This window comes from Capra hircus, chromosome 16 (genome assembly GCF_001704415.2).
Source record: "Capra hircus breed San Clemente chromosome 16, ASM170441v1, whole genome shotgun sequence".
Lineage (NCBI taxonomy): Eukaryota > Metazoa > Chordata > Mammalia > Artiodactyla > Bovidae > Capra > Capra hircus.
The window spans coordinates 31,195,372-31,218,553 of record NC_030823.1 but is presented as its reverse complement, the minus strand read 5'-3'; the positions used below and the strand labels follow the sequence as shown (position 1 = coordinate 31,218,553).

The 23,182-nt window shown below is 38.5% G+C and overlaps 1 protein-coding gene across 1 annotated transcript in view; it reads left to right on the top strand.

Moving 5' to 3' along the window:
• C16H1orf101 (chromosome 16 C1orf101 homolog) overlaps positions 1–23,182 on the top strand; it is a 150,172-nt gene that overhangs the window by 47,272 nt on the left and 79,718 nt on the right. The window contains exon 9 of the mRNA XM_005690605.2: positions 2,009–2,115. Coding sequence (XP_005690662.2) covers positions 2,009–2,115 — 107 coding nt within the window. The remainder of the gene's footprint in view (positions 1–2,008; positions 2,116–23,182) is intronic.

Sequence of the window (23,182 nt, the reverse complement as noted above, 5' to 3'; positions counted from 1 at the left end):
AGACTGACAAATCAGAATGACAACCAGTCAGTTGTTTTATTTGACAATGACTTCAGAGGGAATAAAATAAATTAATGGTAATGAAACACCTGGAGTAACAGGCAGATTTGGCCTTGGAGTATGGAATGAAGCAGGGCAAAGGCTAATAAAGTTTTGCCAAGAGAACGCACTGGTCATAGCAAACACCCTCTTCCGACAACACAAGAGAAGACTCTACACATGGACATCACCAGATGGTCAACACCGAAATCAGATTGATTATATTTTTTGCAGCCAAAGATGGAGAAGCTCTATACAGTCAGCAAAAACAAGACCGGGGGCTGCCTGTGGCCCAAATCATGAACTCCTTGTTGCCAAATTCAGACTGAAATTGAAGAAAGTAGGGAAAACCACTAGACCATTCAGTTCAGTTCAGTTCAGTTCAGTTGCTCAGTCATGTCCGACTCTTTGCCACCCCATGAATCGCAGCACGCCAGGCCTCCCTGTTCATCACCATCTCCCGGAGTTCACTCAGACTCACGTCCATTGAGTCCGTGATGCCATCCAGCCATCTCATCCTCTGTCGTCCCCTTCTCCTCCTGCCCCCAATCCCTCCCAGCATCAGAGTCTTTTCCAATGAGTCAACTCTTCTCATGAGGTGGCCAAAGTACTGGAGTTTCAGCTTTAGCATCATTCCTTCCAAAGAAATCCCAGTGTTGATCTCCTTCAGAATGGACTGGTTGGATCTCCTTTCAGTCCAAGGAACTCTCAAAAGTCTTCTCCAACACCATTCAGGTATGACCTTAATCAAATCCCTTATGATTATACAGTGGAAGTGAGAAATAGATTTAAGGGACTAGGTCTCATAGCCTGATGAACTATTGATGGAGGTTTGTGACATTGTACAGGAGACAGGGATCAAGACCATCCCCAAGAAAAAGAAATGTAAAAAAGCAAAATGGCTGTCTGGGGAGGCCTTACAAATAATGGTGAAAAGAAGAGAAGTGAAAAGCAAAGGAGAAAAGGAAAGATATAAGCATCTGAATGCAGAGTTCCAAAGAATAGCAAGGAGAGATAAGAAAGCCTTCCTCAGCGATCAATGCAAAGAAATAGAGGAAAACAATAGAATAGGAAAGACTAGAGATCTCTTTAAGAAAATTAGAGATACAAAGGGAACATTTCATGCAAAGATGGGCTCAATAAAGGACAGAAATGGTCTGGACCTAACAGAAGCAGAAGATATTAAGAAGAGGTGGCGAGAATACACAGAAGAATTATACAAAAAAGATCTTCACGACCCAGATAATCATGATGGTGTGATCACTCACCTAGAGCCAGACATCCTGGAATGTGAAGTCAAGTGGGCTTTAGGAAGCATCACTACGAACAAAGCTAGTGGAGGTGATGGAATTCTAGTTGAGCTATTTAAAATCCTAAAAGATGATGCTGTGAAAGTGCTGCACTCAATCTCTTTCTGATTTACTTCACTTAGCATGATAATCTCTAGGTCCATTCATGTTGCTGCAGATGGCCTTATTACATTTTTATGACTTAATAATATTTCACTATGTATATGTACCATACCTTCTTTATAGAATTTTTCTTAGAGCTTCCAGGTATATTTGAAATATGCTTTCTAAAGGATGTGTTGTTTTGAAGTTAGGCTTATATAGAAATAATTCTAAAGATTAGTTTTGGAAACTCCATTATATATTTCATTGATATTAAAACTAAGAGTATTTATTTAAGAGCCTCCATAATCTCAGTTTATTCAGGACTCTGTACATAGTATTTTCAACATGTTATAAATTATATTATGATATTTATAATTCATAAAGTTCTACTGGGGAGGAGACCATATACTAGGGAAAAAGTAAAGCTGAATCTTGAGAATGCGGTAAATTTATAAATGTAAGCAATGTCTTAACTAAAATAATAAATTTAATATATCACAGTGTAATTTCAGGATAACTTTGGCTATGAAAAGAGTAAAGAGAGAAACCTTTTTTTTTTTTTTTTTTTTTTGCAGTATTCCTTAGTACTTAGCAAGCAGTTTGCGGCTTTGGGACAGAAGCCTTTCATATATACAATTCTGAAGAGAAAAGTTTATTTTCCACAAGAAACAATGGAGGATGGGTATTTAATTTTTAAATTTAAGATGTGAAATTTATCTTTAAAATTAAGTAAAATTATTATCAGAACTTCAAGATATTTAAAAACCCCAGTGGAATTTCATGGAGTGTCTTCTATGTAATTTCTAAGTAGCTTCTTTTAACACATAAAAATTGTGATAATCAGAACTGGTTACCAACTCAGAAAATACCAGTCACAGTCCTGGATTAGGTTCACAATTTGTTTAAATAGCTAAAGGTCAATGAAAAAGTCTCATTCAGGATAGTAGCAAATCTTGACAATACTGCAAAATGTTTTCTGCTGGTTCTTTAAAATGAGCCACGGTGGTATGACTGATAGCACAGTTATTACCATTATTTCAGTGCAGGGGCCTACACACAAACACACATCTGAAAAGTAAAACTGGTCATTATTAAAGTTAGCAGGTGATCATGGGGTTTAAACAAACTTTTTTGAAATTTTATTTTATTGAAGTATAGTTGGTTTACAATGTTGTGTTAATTTCTACTGTATAGCAAAGTGATTCAGTTATACACACACACACACACACACACACACACATTCTTTTCATGCTCTTTTCCATTATGGTTTGTCAAAAGATACTGAATATAATTCCCTGTGCTACGCAATAGGACCTTGTTGTTTATCCATCCTATACATACTGGTTTGCATCTGTTAATCTCAGTCTCCCAATCTATCCCTCCTCATTCCTCCCTTCCTTGGCAACTACAAGTCTGTTCTTTATGTCTGTAAGTCTGCTTCTATTTTGTAGATAAGTTCATTTGTGTCATATTTTAGATTGCACATATACGTGATAGCATATGGTATTTATCTTTCTCTTTCTGACTTACTTCGCTTAGTATGATAATCTCTAGGTCCATTCATGTTGCTGCAGATGGCCTTATTGCATTCTTTTTATGACTTAATAATATTCCATTGTGTATATGTACCATACCACTTTATCCATTCATCTGTTGATGGACACTTATGTTCTTTCCATGTCTTGGCTATTATAAATAGTGCTTCAGTGAACACTGGGATGCGTGTATCTTTTCAAACTGTAGTTTTGTCCAGATATATGCCCAGGAATGGGATTGCAGGGTCATACTGTAACTCTGTTTTTCATTTCTTGAGGAACCTCCATACTGTTTTTCATAGTGGCTGCACCAATTTACATTCCTACCAACAGTGTAGGAGGGTTCCCTTTTCTCCATACCCTCTCCAGCATTTATTATTTATAAACATTTTTAATGATGGCCATTCTGATTGGTTTGAGGTGATACCTCATTGTAGTTTTGATTTGCATTTCTATAATAATTAGCAATAAGAACATCTAATCATGTGTTTATTAGCCATCTGTATGTTTTCTTTGGAGAAATGTTTGTTTAGATCTTCTGCCCATCTTTTCATTGGGTTGTTCAGGGTTTCTTGCTATTGTATGAGCTATATATAGATTTTGGAACTTAATCCCTTGTGGATCACATAATCTGAAAATATTTTCCCCCAGTCTGTAAGTTGTCTTTTCATTTTGTTTATGGTTTCCTTTGCTATACAAAAGCTTTTAAGTTTGGTTAGGTCCCATTTGTTTATTTTTGCTTTTATTTCTACTGCCTTGGAAGACTGACCTAAAATAACACTGGTACAATTTATGTCAGAGAATGTTTTGCCTATGTTCTCATCTAAGAGTTTTATGGTGTCATGTTTTAAAGTCTTTAAGCCACTTTGAGTTTGTTTTTGTAAAACTTTTGAGGATTTGTTCTGACTTCATTGATTTATATACAGATAGCCAGCCTTCCGTAATCAATCAAGCACCTAGGCTTGATTGATAATCCAAGGCTGTATATTTTCACCCTGCCTATTTAACTTATATGCAGAGTATATCATGAGAAATACCAGACTGGATAAAGCACAAGCTGGAATCAAGATTGCCAGGAGAAATAGCAATAACCTCAGATATGCAGATGATACCACCATTATGGCAGAAAGCAAAGAAGAACTAAAGAGCCTCTTGATAAAAGTGAAAGAGGAGAGTGGAAAAGTTGGCTTAAAACTCAACATTCAGAAAACTAAGATCATAGCATCTGGTCCCATCACTTCATGGCAAATAGATGGGGAAACAGTGACAGACTTTATTTTGGGGGGCTCCAAAATCACTGCAGATGGTGACTGCACCCATGAAATTAAAAGACAATTTCTTCTTGGAAGAAAAGTTATGACCAACCTAGACAGCAGATTAAAAAGCAGAGACGTTACTTTGCCAACAAAGGTCCATCTAGTCAAGGCTATGGTTTTTCCATTAGTCATGTATGGATGTGAGAGTTGGACTATAAAGAAAGGTGAGCACCAAAGAACCGATGCTTTTGAACTGTGGTGTTGGAGAAGACTCTTGAGAGTCCCTTGGACTGCAAGGAGATCCAAGCAGTCCATCCTAAAGGAAATCAGTCCTGAATATCCATTGGAAGGACTGATGCTGAAGCTGAAACTCCAATACTTTGTCCACCTGATGCCAAGAACTGACTCACTGGAAAAGACCCTGATGCTGGGAAAGATCAAAGGTAGGAGGAGAAGAGGGTGACAGTGGATGAGATGGTTGGAATGCATCACTGACTCAATGGACATGAGTTTGAGCAAGCTCCAGGAGTTGGTGATAGACAGGGAAGCCTGGTGTGCACATTCCGTGGGGTCACAAAGAGTCAGACACGACTGAGTTACTGAACTGAATTGAACTGAGGCAAAGAGCAAGGTGCTTATAACTAAAATATTTAGTACTTCCAGACAACCTTATAGTTTAGTGGGCAAGACAAGTAAACAAATAGATGCTGTGATAGAAGTGAACCCAAGGTGAAGTGGAATATATAGAAGGTGTACCAACTGAGTCTTGGAAGGTGCACTAAGGCTCAGAGAGGACTTTCCTAAAGAGGTGACATCTGCATTATTGAAAGAAAATAAAAGTCAGCCAACTGAAGGAGCCTTTCAAACAGTGGGGCAACATATAGGAGGGCCTTCAAACAGAGACCTGAGAGAGCAGATTCATTCTAGGAGATCAAAATTCAATTTATGGTTAAAGTGAAGGGTGATTTTAGAACATGCTCAAACAATTTAGAACATGCATCCACTTAAAATAAGCTGCTGTATACATAGATTGTTATATAAGAACCTCATGGTAACCGCAAACCAAAAGCCAATAGAGTCACCAAAAATAAAGAGAAAGGAATGCAGGTATTGCACTAAAGTCATCGAAATAGAAGCAGAGATAGTAAGAGAAGAAGAAGGTAACAGAGAACAACAACAGCAACATAAGTAACCAGAAGACAATTAACAAAATGTCATATATATCAATGCCATTTTGTTTGTTTTTAAGTACATATATATCAATAATTACTTCAAATGTAAATGAACTAAATGCTCCCATCAAAAGATACAGGGTGATGAATGGATTGAAAAACAAGACCCATATACATGCTGCCTATAACAGACTCACTTCAGATCCAAAGACATACACACAGACTGCAAGTGAAAGGGTGGAAAAAGATACAGGCATACCTTATTTTATTGTGCTTTACTTTATAATCGAAGGCTTTTGGCAGCTCTGCATCTGTCAATACTCTCAGTACCATTGTTATAACAGCAGTTGTTCATTTTGTGTCTCTATGCCACATTTTGTAATTCTTGCAATATTTCAAACTTTTTGTTATTGTTTATGTTATTATATTATATTTTATGTAATAATAATATTAATGACTATAGCCATGAAATGAGAAGATGCTTGCTTCTTGTATGGAAAGCTATGACAAGCCTAGACAGCAGACAGAATATTAAAAAGCAGAGACATCACTTTGCTGACAAAGGTCCATATAGTCAATGCTATGGTCTTTCCAGTAGTCAGGTATGAATGTGAGAGTTGGACCATAAGGAAGACAAAGTGCCAAAGAATTGATGCTTTCGAATTGTGGTGCTGGAGAAGACTCTTGGGAGTCCTTTGTACACTGAGGAGATCAAACCAATCAATCCTGAAGGAAATCAATTCTGAATATTCATTGGAAGGACTGATGCTGAAGCTGAAGCTCCAACAGTTTGGCCACCTGATGCAAGGTGCCTGATGCTAAGAAAGATTGAGGGCAAGAGGAGAAGGGGGCAACAGAAGATGACATGGTTGGATGGCATCACAGACTCAATGGGCATGAGTTTGAGCAAACTCTAGGAGATAGTGAGGGAGAGGGAAGGAAGCCTGGTGTGCTGCAGTCCATGGGGTCACAAAGAGTCAGACATGACTTTGTGACTGAAGAACAACAAGTATTAATGGTGGTCTATGATCAGTGATCTTTGATACTGCTATTGCAAGATGATCACAATTGGCTGAAGACTCAAATTTTGGTTAGTATTTTTTACCAATAAAGTCTTTTTGATAAAGGTATATATGTTTTTCTTTTAGACAGTTGGACACTCAATAGACTACAGCATGTACACATAATATTTCTATGCACTGGGAAACAAAAACAATCATGTGACTTGCTTTACCTCAATATGTGCTTTATGCGATGGTCTGGAACTGAACCCATAATATCGCCAAAGAATGCCTGTATTCCATGAAAATGAAAGCAAAAATACAACTGGGGTAGCAATATTTATATTGGACAAAACAGACTTTAAGATGAACTGTAATGAAGACAAATTGGAACATAAATAATGATAAAGAGATCAATCCAAGAAGAATATATAACACTTGTAAATATATAAGTACCCAACTTAGGAATAGCTAAATACATAAAGGAAATATTAACAGACTTAACAGGAGAAGTTGACAGTAATACAATAACAACAGGGTCCTTTAAACCCCACTTATATTAATGGGCAGATTATCTATACAGAAAACCAATAAGGAAACACTGGCATTAAATGACATATTAAAACAGATGACCTTATGAGATACATACAGAGCATTTCACTCCAAAACTTCAGAATACACATTCTTTTAGGTACACATGGAGTATTCTTCAGGATAGGTTACATGTAAGAACACAAATGAGTCTCAATGAATTTAAAAAGATTGAAATCATATTGAGCATTTTTTCCAGTCATGATGGTTCAGTTCAGTTCAGTCACTCAGTCGTGTCTGACTCTTTACAACCCCATGAATTGTAGCACGCCAGACCTCCCTGTCCCTCACCAACTCCCGGAGTTCACTCAAACTCACGTCCATCAAGTCAGTGATGCCATCCAGCCATCTCATCCTCTGTCGTCCCCTTCTCCTCCTGCCCTCAATCCCTCCCAGCATCAGAGTCTTTTCCAGTGAGTCAACTCTTCGCATGAGGTGGCCAAGGTACTGGAGTTTCAGCTTTAGCATCATTCCTTCCAAAGAAATCCCAGGGCTGATCTCCTTCAGAATGGACTGGTTGGATCTCCTTGCAGTCCAAGGGACTCTCAAGAGTCTTCTCCAACACCACAGTTCAAAAACATCATTTCTTCGGTGCTCAGCTTTCTTCACAGTACAACTCTCATATCCAAACATGACCACTGGAAAAACCACAGTCTTGACTAGACAGACCTTTGTTAGTAAAGTAATGTCTCTGCTTTTTAATATGCTATCTAGGTTGGTCATAACTTTCCTTCCAAGGAGTAAGCATCTTTTAATTTCATGGGTGCAGTCACCATCTGCAGTGACTTTGGAGCCACCAAAAATAAAGTCTGACACTGTTTCCTCAGCAATACATGAACCGTGAACTTCCAGTTGTTCAAGCTGGTTTTAGAAAAGGCAGAGGATCCAGAGATCAAATTGCCGACATCCGCTGGATCATGGAAAAAGCAAGAGAGTTCCAGAAAAACATCTATTTCTGCTTTATTGACTATGCCAAAGCCTTTGACTGTGTGGATCACATAAACTGGAAAATTCTGAAAGAGATGGGAATACCAGACCACCTGACATGCCTCTTGAGAAACCTATATGCAGGTCAGGAAGCAACAGTTAGAACTGGACATGGAACAACAGACTGGTTCCAAACAGGGAAAGGGGTACATCAAGGCTGTATATTGTCACCCTGCTTATTGAACTTATATGCAGAATACATCATGAGAAACGCTGGGCTGGAAGAACCACAAGCTGGAATCAAGATTGCCGGGAGAAATATCAATAACCTCAGATATGCAGAAGACACCACCCTTATGGCAGAAAGTGAAGAGGAACTAAAAAGCCTCTTGATGAAGGGGAAAGAGGAGAGTGAAAAAGTTGGCTTAAAGCTCAACATTCAGAAAATGAAGATCATGGCATCCAATCCCATCACTTCATGGCAAATAGATGGGGAAACAGTGGAATCAGTGTCGTAATGGTATGAGACTAGAAATCAGCTACAAGAAGAAACTAGGTAAAAGCACAAGCGCATGGAATCTATACAACCATTGGTGGTCACTGTAAATATCAAAAAGAAAATAAACTAACACCTGAGACAAATGAAAGTGGAAATATAACATTCTAAAGTCTATGGGATGCAAGAAAGGCAATTCTAAGAGAGAAGTTTATAGCAATACAGATTACATCAGGAAAGAAGAAAATTACAAATAATCTAAACTTATACCTAAAGGAACTAGAAAAAGAATAAACAAAGTCCAAGCTAGTAGAAGGAAAGAAATAATGAAATCATAGTGAAAACAAATGAAACAAAGAGGGAAAGAGGGAAGGAAGGGTGAATGAAGAGTTTGTTCTTTGAAAAGATAAATAAAGTTGATAAAACATTAGCCAGACACATCAAGAAAAAAGAGATTTGGCCCAGATAAATAAACTCAGAAGTGAAAGAGAAGTTAAAATGGACACCATAGAAATACAAATATAAGAAAATTACTTATGAAAAATTATACACCAACAAATAGGACAAACCAGAGAAATGGAAGGATTCCTAGAAACATACAATCTTCTAAGGCTGAATCCGGAAGAAACAGAAAATCTGCACAGACCAATTATTAGTGAGTAAATTGAATCAGTCATCAAAAAATTCTAACCAAAGTCCAGGACTAGATGCCTTTACATGTGAATTCTACTGAACATTTAATGAAGACTTAATAATTATTCTTCTTAAACTATCCCCCAAAAAACTGAACAGAAACTCATTCTATGAGGCTGGCATCACCTTGGTACTAAAACCAGACATAGACACTATGAAGAAGAAAATTACAAGCCAATATCACTAATGAACACAGAGGCAAAATTACTCAACAAAATATTAACAAACCAAATTCAATAATTCATTAAAAAAATAATATACCATAATCAAGTGAGATTTATCCCAGGGAAAGAAGGGTGAATGAATATCCACAAATCAATCACTGTGATACACCACATTAACTAAATAAAAGATAAAAATCATGGGATTATCTCAATAGATGCACAAAAAGACTTTTCACAAATTCAACATCCATTATGGTGGATGCCCTCAACAAAGTGCATACAAAGGAAATGTGTGTGCGCTCAGTCTTAGTTGTTTCGGACTCTTTATGACCCCATGGACTGTAGCCCGCCAGGCTCCTCTGTCCCTGGGATTCTCCAGCCAAGAATACTGGAGTGGGTTGCCATTTCCTCCTACAGGGGATATTCTAACCCAAGGATCAAACGTATGTTTCCTGCATTGGCAGGCAGATTCTTTACCACTGAGCCACCTAGGAAGCCCAAATGAACATATCTGAACATAAAAAGGCCACATATGATAAACCCACAGCTAATATTATACTTAATGGTGAAAGGCTGAAAGCATTTCCCTATGATCACAAACAAGACAAGGATGTCCACTCTCTCCACTTTCATTAACATAGTGCCGGAAGCCAGTGTGAGGGATCCCGCCCGTGACAAGGTCATGAGGAAGGAAGCTGACATATGCAAGGCGTGTTCAGACTTCAGGGGTCCCTCTGGAAATTCCTAAGCATGTACCCCAACAAAAAATCTGCCGGCTTTTGTGCTCTGCTTTTCCACTTTTCTGATATTCTCTGGAAAAAAGTCAATTCAGGGCTTTAGGCTTCTGCATTTGAAAGGGATATTTCAGTTAAACCCCTCTGATAGCTCTCTAGCAGACCTCTTACAGCTTGTGAATTGCTTACAGCCCCCCAACCGTGGGAAGCACAAAGCTTAAAAGCATCTTAAAGATACAGAGCCTTTTCTAAGAGTTAAAAATCATACTGGTGATTGGTTTTCACTGTTGACTCAATGATTGCCGCCAGGCCTCCATATTCTTTTATCTTTTAGGCACCTGGGAGGATGTTAATCAATGTATACGGGATATGGAAAAGGATATATAGTAGTTTTGATGTTAGCGACACTAGACTTTTGAGTTAATTGCTTTTCTCTTTGTTATATATCACTGCACTCCTCTTGTATCCTTGCTATGTAAGAATGTAACTTTATTTAGTGCTTTCTGAGAGTGGCACCAGACCTTGGTAAGATCAAATAAGTCTTCTGGTTGACAAACCCTTATCAGAAAAAAGGCTGTAAAATGTTAATTGGCCCTTTTGGCTGGAAGATGATGTAAATTACCTAAGACTTGTGTATACAATTAGGTATGCAGAGAGAAAAGCCTGGTTTTGATAAGAGTCTGGACTGCTAATGCTGCATAACTTTGTGTTACCCATTGATCTCCATGTTTTATCAAAAGTATAAAAGGCCTTCTGAACAATAAAGGATTGGACCAGTTTCTCGGACTAGTCTCTTGGCCTGGTTTCTTGGGAATCTGGCTCCCCCCGTGTCTCTCTCTCTCTTCTTCTCTCCCTTTCCCTCCCTCTGCTCTTTACTTTAATTTCAGGCTGAATTTCCATCTGGGGCGCGGCGGCTCGCCAAGTCTACTTACTTGCCCTGGCTGTTAAGTCCCGCGCAAAAGGGAGCCTAAGGCGAGGCACCCTTAGATATTCAAGCGAGCGCTGGTGGCCCAACGTAGATGGTGCAAATTCCTTGTCTGGAATTTCATTGGTCTTCCGCGTAATCCAAGCTATTCAGCCCTCTTCTTCCACTTAATTTTCCTACTACACTGATGTTTCTTAATCTAATCTTATGTCAATAAATAAATAAGTCTCTCTCACGCCAACGCCATCCATACTTTGAATTCCCTGGATCCACCAGGGCTGGACCCCGGCAACATAGTATAAAAATTTTCATCCACAGCAATCAAACATTAAAAAATAAATAAATGAATCCATATTGGAAAGGAAAAAGTAAAACTGTTTTCAGATGACATGGTATTATATATTAAAAATCCTATTGATCCTACCAAAATACTATTAGAACTTAAAAAAAAAAAAGTAAAGTTGCAGAAAATAAAATTAGCATATAGAAATCTGTTGCATTTCTATATGCTAGTAACAAAACTATGACAGAGAGAAATTAAGAAAATAATCCCACTTACAATTGCATCAAAAAGAATAAAATACATAGGAATAAATTTAACCAAGGAGGTTAAAAACCTGTATTCTGAAAAGTATAAGACACTAATAAAGGAAACTGAAGAAGACACAAATAAATGGAACATATTACTTGCTCATAAACTGGAAAAACTAATATTGTTATATGCCCATACTACCCAAATCAATCTACAGATTCAGTGCAATTCCTATCAAAATACTAATGGCATTTTTTACAGAGCTAAAATAATCCTACAACATGTATGAAAATACAAAAGATCCTGAATATTAAAGCAACCTTGAAAAAGAAGAACATAGCTGGAAGAATCACAATCTAATTGAAACTATACAACAGCATTATAGTAACTAATTTCATAGTTATAGTCATTTAAAAGTATGATACTGGTGCAAAAATAGACACATAGGTCAATGGAACAGAATAGAGAACCCAGGAATATACCCACATTTATATGGTCAATTAATCTACAGTGAAGGAGACAAGAATATACAATGGAGAAAAGAATAAAACTGGGCCAATTTCTTACACCCTATATAAAAATAAACTCAGAATGGATTAAAGACTGAAGTATAACCTCTGGAGTGATGAAACTCCTAGAAGAAAACGCAATCTCTGTGCTCTTTGATGTTGGTATTGATAGTGTTTTTCTGGTTTGGTCTCAGGCAAGGACAACAAAAGCAAATATAAACAAATGGACTGCATCAAAAGCTTTTTTTTTTTTTTTTTTTTTGGCCAGAGAGGGAAGAGGCATGCCACCCAATTTATAGGATCTTAGTTTCCCCAACCAGGGATTGAATCTGGGCCTATAACAGTGAAAGCACCAAGTCCTAACCACTTAACCACTTGACCAGTAGGTAATTGCCAAACTAAAACACTATCGCACAGAGAAGGACACCATCAGTAAAATGGAAAAGCAAACTCCTGATTGGAGAGAATATTAGCAAATGTTTTGTCTAATAAGCTAATATCTAGATGGGATAACCCTTTGCACAGAAAAGCAAATAATCAATAATATCTAGATTGTATAAAGAAGTCATACAAATCAATGTCAAGTAAAATCCAATTTAAAGATGGGAAGATGATGTGAAAAGACATTTCTCCAAAGAATGCATATAAATGACCAATAGACATATAAAAAGATGCTCAATATGACTAATACTCAGGGAAATACAAATCAAAACCACAGTGAGATACCATCTTTTTGATGATCAAAAAGATAACAAAATAACAAATGTTGGCAAGGATATGGAGAAAAGGGAACCCTGACACACTGCATATAATAAATATATGTAGTACACTCCATGTAGTACATGACCCCAGTAGTTATTTATGGGTATGAGAGTTGAAGTTTGGGCGGAGAATTGGTGCTTTGGAACTGTGGTGCTGGAGAAGACACTTGAGACTCTTGAGAGTCCCTTGGACAGGAAGGAGATCAGACCAGTCAATTCTAAGGGAAATCAACACTGAATATTCATTGGAAGGACTGATACTGAAGTTGAAGCTCCAATACTTTGGCCACCCGATGTGAAGAACCGACTCACTGGAGAACACTGTGATGCTGGGAATGATAGAGGAGAGGGGGGCAACAGAGGATGAGATGGTTGGATGGCATCATGGACTTAATGGACATGAGTCTGAGCAAACTCCAGGAAAGAGTAAAAGACAGGGAAGCCTGGTGTGCTGCAGTCCATGGCGTCACAAAGAGTCGGATACTACCGAGCAACTAAACAACACGCACTCTTGGTGGGAATGTTAATTGGCATAGCCACTATGGAAGAACTGCCTCAAGAAATTAAAAATAGAACTACCATGCTGCTGCTGCTGCTGCTAAGGCACTTCAGTCGTGTCCGACTCTGTGCGACCCCATAGACGGCAGCCCACCAGGCTCCCCCGTCCCTGGGATTCTCCAGGCAAGAACGCTGGAGTGGGTTGCCATTTCCTTCTCCAAAGAACTACCATATGATCTAGCAATTCCACTTCTGGATATTTGCCCTAAGAAAATAAAAACACTAAATTGAAAAGATAGATGTGTTCACTGCAGCATTATTTACAATAGCCAAGATACGGAAGCAACCTAAATATCCATCAGTAGATGAACCAATAAAGATGGGATACACACACAGACACAGTGAACTATTACTCAGGCATAAAAAATAATGAAATCCTGCTATTTACAACATGAATGGACCTAGAGAGTATTATGGTAAATGAAGTAGGTCAGACAAAGAAAGAAAAATACTGTATGACCTCACTTGTATGTAAAATCTAAAAGTCAAACAAAGTAAAATAGAAACAGATGTAGTTACAGAGAACAAACTGGTGGCTGAAATAAGTGAAGGGAATTAAGAGGTACAAACCTGTAATTACACAAGGATAATAATAATTCACAGGGATATAATATACAGTATAGGAATATAGCAATAATACTGTAATAATTTTGTGTGGTAACAAATGATTACTAAATTTATCATGATGATCACTGTGTTATTACTTTGATTGTCAAATCACTATGTTGTACACCTGAAATAAACATAATATTGTATGTCAACTGTACTTTAATAAAATAAAATAAGTTATATGGCAAGCTAATTAAAAAAGAAATTCAACTTTATGGTAACTAATACAGAACAAGTATAGATTTAACTTAGTTTTTTGGCGACATGTATATTGGTTGTTTTTCACAATTAATTCAGCAAATGTTTGTTGTACATCTACTAATCAAGCTACTGTTAGAGACTAGGGGTACAGTCAAGGTCCCTACCTTCTATATTCAAATTTTAATTGGGAATTCAAGAATTCAAATTATTCTAACTTAGGAAATGGATAATTAACAAGTAAATATGTAAATAACATATTGTATCAAGAACTATGAAAAACTATACTAAATTATAATACAGAGAGAAATATATTTAGATACCATCTTAGAGGTGGCATTGAGTTGAGATAAAAGGGTTTATATGAACCAGAAATGTGAAAAAATGTGGAAAGACTAATCTACATTCTTAAAAAGGAAAAAAGATTAGTGATGGAACAGATACATAAACAATTATAGACCAATACGTCTGAAAACTTAAAGAAAAAACATTCTAGAAAATAGTTTTTCAAACATGACTCTAAAGGAAATACAGGAGTTGAGCAATATTTTAACTATGAAGAAACTTAATCAGTATTTAACAATCTTTAAGGAGGGTGAGAGAGCACTAGCACAGAAAATTTCCATCCTAATTTGCAAAATGAAGTTATCAAGTTTGCATATACCAATTCGGGCAAGGTATATATGAGAAAGAAGACTTACATGCTGATGTCATTTATGAACCTAGATGCAAAATTCTGAATAAAATACTAGCAAAATAAATCCAATAATATACGAAAAGAGAAATGACATATAATCAAGTTGGTTTATACCAGAAGTGCAAGCTTGCTATGATATTTTAAATGTTTTAACATAATTTATTACATTAATAGATTAAAGGAGAAAACTGCATGTAATCTCAATAGGGACAGAATGAAGCTTTATTTTTACCTCATATCATATATTACTTACCTAATGAAAGTGAAAGTGAAAGTCACTTACCCGTGTCTGACTCTTTGAGACCCCATGGACTTAGTCCATGGAATTCTCCTGGCCAGAATACTGGAGTAGGTAGCCTTTCCCTTCTCCAGGGGATCTTCCCAACCCAGGGATTGAACCCAAGTCTCCCACATTGCAGGTGGATTCTTTACCAACTGAGCCACAAGGGAAGCCCAAGACCACTGGAGTGGGTAGCCTATCCCTTCTCCAGAGGATCTTCCTGACCCAGGACTTGAACCAGGGTCTCTTCATTGCAAGTGGATTCTTTTCCAACTGAGCTATCAGGGCAGCTTAGTACTTACCTCATATCATACATTAAAATAATCTCAGATTAATAATAATTATGATAATAATAAAACAACTTCAGAAGACATACATATGAAAGGGTAAGCTGAGAACTTTTAGAAAGAGATGGGATAATACTTTTATTGCCTCAGCATAGAAAATAATTTCTATAATTAATAAAAGTATCTCATTATAAAATCAAAGATTTGATAAACACTCATTAATAGGTACATGAAATGATGTTTGACTTTATTGATAATTAGAGAAAAATATTAATAGCCCAAAGAGGATCATTTTATACACAGAGACTGATAAATATGTTAACATTTTATAATGTTATTAATGAAAACATGTCAGTCTATTCAGGCTTCTGTAACAAAATACCACAAGCTGGGTGACTTTATAACAACAGAAGCTTATTTTTCACTGTTCTGGAGGCTGGAAATCTGAAATCAGGGTGCCAATATGGTTGATTGAAGGCCCTCTTTTGGGTGTCAGAATTCGCACTGTATCCTCACATGGCAGAACAGGCTGGGGAGCTCTCTTGGGGTTCTTTTACAAGGGCATTAATCCCACTTATGAGAGCTCTACCCTCATGAATTACCTCTCTAAGGCCTCACTGCTGCTGCTGCTGCTAAGTCACTTCAGTCATGTCCGACTCTGCGACCCCATAGACGGCAGCCCACCAGGCTTTGGGATTCTCTAGGCAAGAACACCGGAGTGGGTTGCCATTTCCTTCTCCAATGCACGAAAGTGAAAAGTGAAAGGGAAGTCGCTCAGTCGCGTCCGACGCTTTGCGACCCCATAGACTGCAGCCTACCAGGCTCCTCTGTCCATGGGATTTTCCAGGCAAGAGTACTGGAGTGGGGTGCCATCACCTTCTCCGAAGGCCTCACTATTACCATCATATTGGGCATTAAGATTTCAATATATGAATACTGAGCAAACGCAAACATTCACACCATAGCAATGTGCAACAATGGGAACACTTACATATATTGCTAGCAGAAGTATAAATTGGCACAAGCAATTTGAAAGATATTTTTACATTGTCAGACAAAGTTGAAGATGCATATATCTTGAGCAATTCAACAACCTGTGGTTACCTTAGAGAAACCCATGCACAGGTGAATCAAGAGATATGTGAAGGTATATCTGTAGCAGCATTTTTCTGAAAGGAAAAAATTTGAAACTCTAATTTCCTTTCATAGAGGAATGGATAAACATTCTCTTGCATAATTACACTATAGAAATAATACATTATACAGCTGTGAGAGAAATAAACACAGCAACACAAATCAACATGAATGTATTTCACAAGCATAATATTGAAGGAAAAAGGAATGGCAAACGACTTCTACATTCTTGCCTTAAGAACCCCATGCACAGTATAAAAATGCAGAAAGATGTGACACTGAGAGATGAACTCCCCAGGTCGGAAGCTGTCCAAAATGCTTGTGGAGAAGAGTGGAGAAATAGCTCCAGAATGAATGAAAAGTCTGAGTCAAAGTGGAAAAAATGTCCAGTTGTGGATGTGTCTGGTGGTAAAAGTAAAGTCCAATCCTGTAAAGAACAGTATTGCATAGATCCCTGGAATGTTAGGTCCATGAATCAAGGTAAATTGGAAGTGGTCAAACAGGAAATGGCAAGAATGAACATTATTTTAGAAATCGGTGAACTAAAATGGACTGGAATGGGCAACAATCCCTTAGAAGAAACGGAGTAGCCCCCATGTCAACAAAGTCTCAAAAACGACAGAATGATCTCGGTTCATTTCCAAGGCAAACCATTCAGTATCACAGTAATCCAAGTCTATGCCCCAACCACTAATGCCAAAGAAGCTGAACAGTTCTATGAAGACCTACAGGACCTTCTAGAACTAACAGCAAAAAAAGATGTATTTTTCATCACAGGGGATTGGAATGCAAAAGTAAGAAGTCAAGAGATACCTGGAGTAACAGGCTAGTTTGGCCATGGAGTACAAAATGAATCAGGGAAAAGGCTAACAGAGTTTTGCCAAGAGAACACACTAGTCAGAGCAAACACCCTCTTCCAACAACATGAGAGCTGACTCTGCACGTGAACATCACCAGATGGTCAACACTGAAATCAGATTGATTACATTCCTTGCAGCCAGAGAGGAAGAAGCTCTATACAGTCAGCAAAAACAAGACCAGGAGCTGACTGTGGCTCAGATTATGAACTCCTAATTGCCAAATTCAGACTTAAACTGAAGAAAGTAGGGAAAACCACTAGACCATTTAGATATGACCTAAATCAAATCCCTTATGATTATAGAGTGGAAATGACAAATAGATTCCAGGGATTAGATTTGATAGAGTACCTGAAGAACTATGGATGGAAGTTCATAATATTGTACCAGAGGTGGTGATCAAGACCATCCCCAAGAAAAAGGAATGCAAAAAGGCAAAATGGTAGTCTGAGGAGGCCTTACAGATAGCTGAGAAAAGAAGAGAAATGAAAAGCAAAGGAGAAAAGGAAAGATAAACCCATCTGAATACAGAGTTCACAGAATAGCAAGGAGAGACAAAAAGCCTTCCTAAGTGAACAGTGCAAAGAAACAGAGCGGGGGCGGGGGTGGGGGATAAAAAAAACAGAATGGGGAAAGACTAGAGATCTCGTCAAGAAAATCAGAGATACAAAGGGAATATTTCATGGAAAGATGGGCACAGTAAAGGATAAAAATGGTATGGACCTAACACAAGCAGAAGAGGTGGAAAGAATACACAGAACTATACAAAAAAGATCTTAATGATGCAGATAGCCATGGTGGTGTGATTGCTCACCTAGAGCCAGACATTTTGTAGTAAGAGGTCAAGGGGGCCTTAGCATCACTACAAACAAGCTAATGGAGGTGATGGAATTCCAGTTGAGCTATTTCAAATCCTAAAAGATGATGCTGTGATAGTGCTGCGCTCAATATGCCAGCAAATTTGGAAAATTCAGCAATGGCCACAGAACTGGAAAAGGTCTGTTTTCATTCCAATCCAAAGAGAGGCAACACCAAAGGATGCTCAAACTACCACACAATTGCACTCATTTCACACACTAACGAAGTGATGCTCAAAATTCTCCAAGACAGGCTTCAACAGTATGTGAACCGAGAACTTCCAGATGTTCCAGCCGGCTTTAGAAAAGGCAGAGGAACCAACATCAAGTTGCCAACATCCACAACAAGAGAATTTTAGAAAAACACCTGCTTCTGCTTTATTGACTATGCCAGAGCCTTTCACTGTGTGGATCACAATAAACTGGAAAATTCTTCAAGAGATAGGAATACCAGACCACCTGATCTGCCTCTTGAGAAACCTGTATGCAGGTCTGGAAGCAACAGTTAGAACTGGACATGGAACAACGGACTGGTTCCAAATTGAGAAAGAAGTACGTCAAGGCTATATATTGTCACCCTGTTTATTTAATATATGCAGAGCACATCATGTGAAATGCCATGCTGGATGAAGCACAAGTGGGAATCAAGATTGCCAGGAGAAATAGCAATAACCTCAGATATGCAGATGACACCACCCTTATGACAGAAAGCAAAGAAAAAGAATCTCGTGATGAAAGTAAAAGAGGAGAGTGAAAAAGTTGGCTTAAAACTCAGCATTAAAAAAACAAAGATCATGGCATCTGGTCTCATCACTTCATGGCAAACAGACGGGGAAACAATGAAACAATGACAGACTTTATTTTCTTGGATTCAAAAATCACTGCAGATTGTGACTGCAGCCATGAAATTAAAAGACGCTTTCTCCTAGGAAGAAAACCTATGATAAACTCACATAATGTCTTAAAAAGCAGAGACATTATTTTGCCAACAAAGGTCCATCTAGGCAAAGTTATGGTTTTTCCAGTAGTCATGCATGGATGTGAGAATTGGACCATAAAGAAGGCTGAGAACCAAAGAATTGATGCTTTTGAACTGTGGTGTTGGAGAAGACTCTTGAGAGTCCCTTGGACTGCAAGGAGGTCAATCCAATCCATTCTAAAGGGAATCAACCCTGAATATTTATTGGAAGCACTGATACTGAAGCTGAAGCTCCAATACTTTGGCCACCCGATATGAAGAGCTGACTCATTGGAACAGACCCTGATGCTGGGAAAGATTGAAGGCAGGAAGAGAAGGGGATGACAAAGGACGAGCTGGTTGGATGGCATCACCAACTCGATGGACATGAGTTTGAGAAAACTCCAAGAGATGGTGAAAGACAGGGAAGCCTGCCATGCTGCAGTCAACGGAGTAGCAAAAAGTTGGGCACAACTGAGACTGAATAAGAACACCTGAAATATAATATGGCATGTGAAACTGAATAGGGGGAAAAGTTAAGATTCCATTAAAGTACTGGAATAGTTTGAACTTTTTCCTGAAGATAATGTATGGGCCACCGAATTTTCTAAGTAGTTTTTAAGCAAGCACAGGAAATACAAAGCAGAGAGAGAAACTGGTAACTGAATTCATAGAGCACAGAAATTCTGCTAATTGAGAGCTTGCAGAAGGGAATTCTGAATAGAAATTCCCTAGGGGCAGGAGGAGAGGGGGACGACAGAGGATGAGATGGCTGGATGGCATCACTGACTCGATGGACTTGAGTCTGAGTGAACTCCAGGAGTTGGAGATGGACAGGGAGGCCTGGCGTGCTGTGATTCATGGGGTCGCAAAGAGTTGGACACGACTGAGCAACTGAACTGAACTGAACTGAGGGTACCTGCAATCATGCTTCCTGAATATGGAAACCTAGCATATCTCCTCCTGAAAGCATTTGAATTAACAAATTATAGCTACTTAAGAGTTTTGCTAAGAAAATGCACTGGTCATAGCAAACACCTTCTTCCAACAACACAAGAGAAGACTCTACACATGGACATCACCAGATGGTCAACACCGAAATCAGATTGATTATATTCTATGCAGCCAAAGATGGAGAAGCTCTATACAGTCAACAAAAACAAGACCAGGAGCTGACTGTGGCTCAGATCATGAACTCTTCATTACCAAATTCAGACTTAAATTGAAGAAAGGGGAAATTGCTAGACCATTCAGGTATGACCTAAATCAAATCCCTTACGATTATACAGTGGAAGTGAGAAATAGATTTAAGGGCCTAGATCTGATAGATAGAGAGCCTGATGAACTATGGACTGAGGTTCGTGACATTGTACAGGAGACAGGGATCAAGACCATCCCCATGGAAAAGAAATGCAAAAAAGCAAAATGGCTGTCTGGGGAGGCCTTACAAATAGCTGTGAAAAGAAGAGAGGCGAAAAGCCAAGGAGAAAAGGAAAGATATAAGCATCTGAATGCAGAGTTCCAAAGAATAGCAAGAAGAGATAAGAAAGCCTTCTTCAGGGATCAATGCAAAGAAATAGAGGAAAACAACAGAATGGGAAAGACTGGAGATCTCTTCAAGAAAATTAGAGATACCAAGGGAACATTTCATGCAAAGATGGGCTCGATAAAGGACAGAAATGGTCTGGACCTAACAAAAGCAGAATATATTAAGAAGAGGTGGCAAGAATACACAGAAGAACTGTACAAAAAAGATCTTCACGACCCAGATAATCATGATGATGTGATCACTAATCTAGAGCCAGACATCTTGGAAAGTGAAGTCAAGTGGGCCTTAGAAAGCATCACTACGAACAAAGCTAGTGGAGTGGAGATGATGGAATTCCAGTTGAGCTATTTCAAATCCTGAAAGACGATGCTGTGAAAGTGCTGCACTCAATATGCCAGCATATTGGAAAACTCAGCAGTGGCCACAGGACTGGAAAAGGTCAGTTTTCATTCCAATTCCAAAGAAAGGCAATGCCAAAGAATGCTCAAACTACCGCACAGTTGCACTCATCTCACATGCTAATAAAGTAATGCTCAAAATTCTCCAAGCCAGGCTTCAGCAATATGTGAATTGTGAACTCCCTGATGTTCAAGCTGGTTTTAGAAAAGGCAGAGGAACCAGAGATCAAATTGCCAACATCCGCTGGATCATGGAAAAAGCAAGAGAGTTCCAGAAAAACATCTATTTCTGCTTTATTGACTATGCCAAAGCCTTTGACTGTGTGGATCACAATAAACTGTGGAAAATTCTGAAAGATGGGAATACCAGACCACCTGACATGCCTCTTGAGAAATCTATATGCAGGTCAGGAAGCAACAGTTAGAACTGGACATGGAACAACAGACTGGTTCCAAATAGGAAAAGGAGTACGTCAAGGCTGTATATTGTCACCCTGCTTATTTAACTTCTATGCAGAGTACATCATGAGACATGCTGGACTGGGAGAAACAGAAGCTGGAATCAAGATTGCTGGGAGAAATATCAATAACCTCAGATATGCAGATGACACCACCCTTATGGCAGAAAGTGAAGAGGAGCTAAAAAGCCTCTTGATGAAAGTGAAAGAGGAGAGTGAAAAAGTTGGCTTAAAGCTCACCATTCAGAAAACGAAGATCATGGCATCCAGTCCCATCACTTCATGGGAAATAGATGGGGAAACAGTGGAAACAGGGTCAGACTTTATTTTTTGGGGCTCCAAAATCACTGCAGATGGTGATTGCAGCCATGAAATTAAAAGATGCTTACTCCTTGGAAGAAAAGATATAACCAACCTAGATAGTATATTCAAAAGCAGAGACATTACTTTGCTGACTAAGGTCCGTCTAGTCAAGGCTATGGTTTTTCCTGTGGTCATGTATGGATGTGAGAGTTGGACTGTGAAGAAGGCTGAGTGCTGAAGAATTGATGCTTTTGAACTGTGGTGTTGGAGAAGACTCTTGAGAGTCCCTTGGACTGCAAGGAGATCCAACCTGTCCATTCTGAAAGAGATCAGCCCTGGGATTTCTTTGGAAGGAATGATGCTAAAGCTGAAACTCCAGTACTTTGGCCACCTCATGCAAAGAGTTGACTCATTGGAAAAGACTCTGATGCTGGGAGGGATTGAGGGCAGGAGGAGAAGGGGACGACAGAGGATGAGATGGCTGGATGGCATCACGGACTCGATGGACGTGAGTCTGAGTGAACTCTGGGAGATGGTGATGAACAGGGAGGCCTGGCGTGCTGCAATTCATGGGACCGCAAAGAGTCGGACATGACTGAGCGACTGAACTGAACTGAACTAAACTGAACTACTTAAGATAACTTAAATTTGGAATCAGGAGGGGAGAAGCAGAGTGAGGCACAATAGGAAAAAGAGGTATACCTCAGAGGTATCTCACAACTTGTTTCTGCTTCTCCCTTAAATATTAAAGGACCACCAGTTACAGAAAGCTTTGAACAGATTCAGAGACTTAAATCAATAAACAGAACAACTCAATTCAGAGGACATAGCACACAGCAGGAAGCAAAAGAAAGTTCACAAAAAAATATACTGTGTACACAGAAATAAGAGACGATATTATACACATAAAAGGTGACTAAGATGCTATAAAATGAGAAAGAAGAAAGGAATTTGAAACGTGTATAAATGTAGTCACAATTTTTTTTAAAAAATCAAAGGTTTGAAAGCAAAATGATAGACATGGAAAACTGAAAAGCTCAGTATGCTTGGCCAAGCCTTCAGTCCTGGGTCCTTCCTAGATCTTGTAGATAACCAACTATCCAATCAAACAAAATAGTCACCAATACATAATTGTTCTGTGGCTGCTTATATGAGATTATTATATAGTCAGTGGACAATAACAAAATGATACTGATGATTTGAAAAGACCAACTGGTGCTTGAAACCAATGTTAGAGTCAGTGGTGTGGCTTGCCCAAAGCAATAATTGGATCAAGTTTGATGGTGCCATGGTTTAGGGCATAGAAGTTT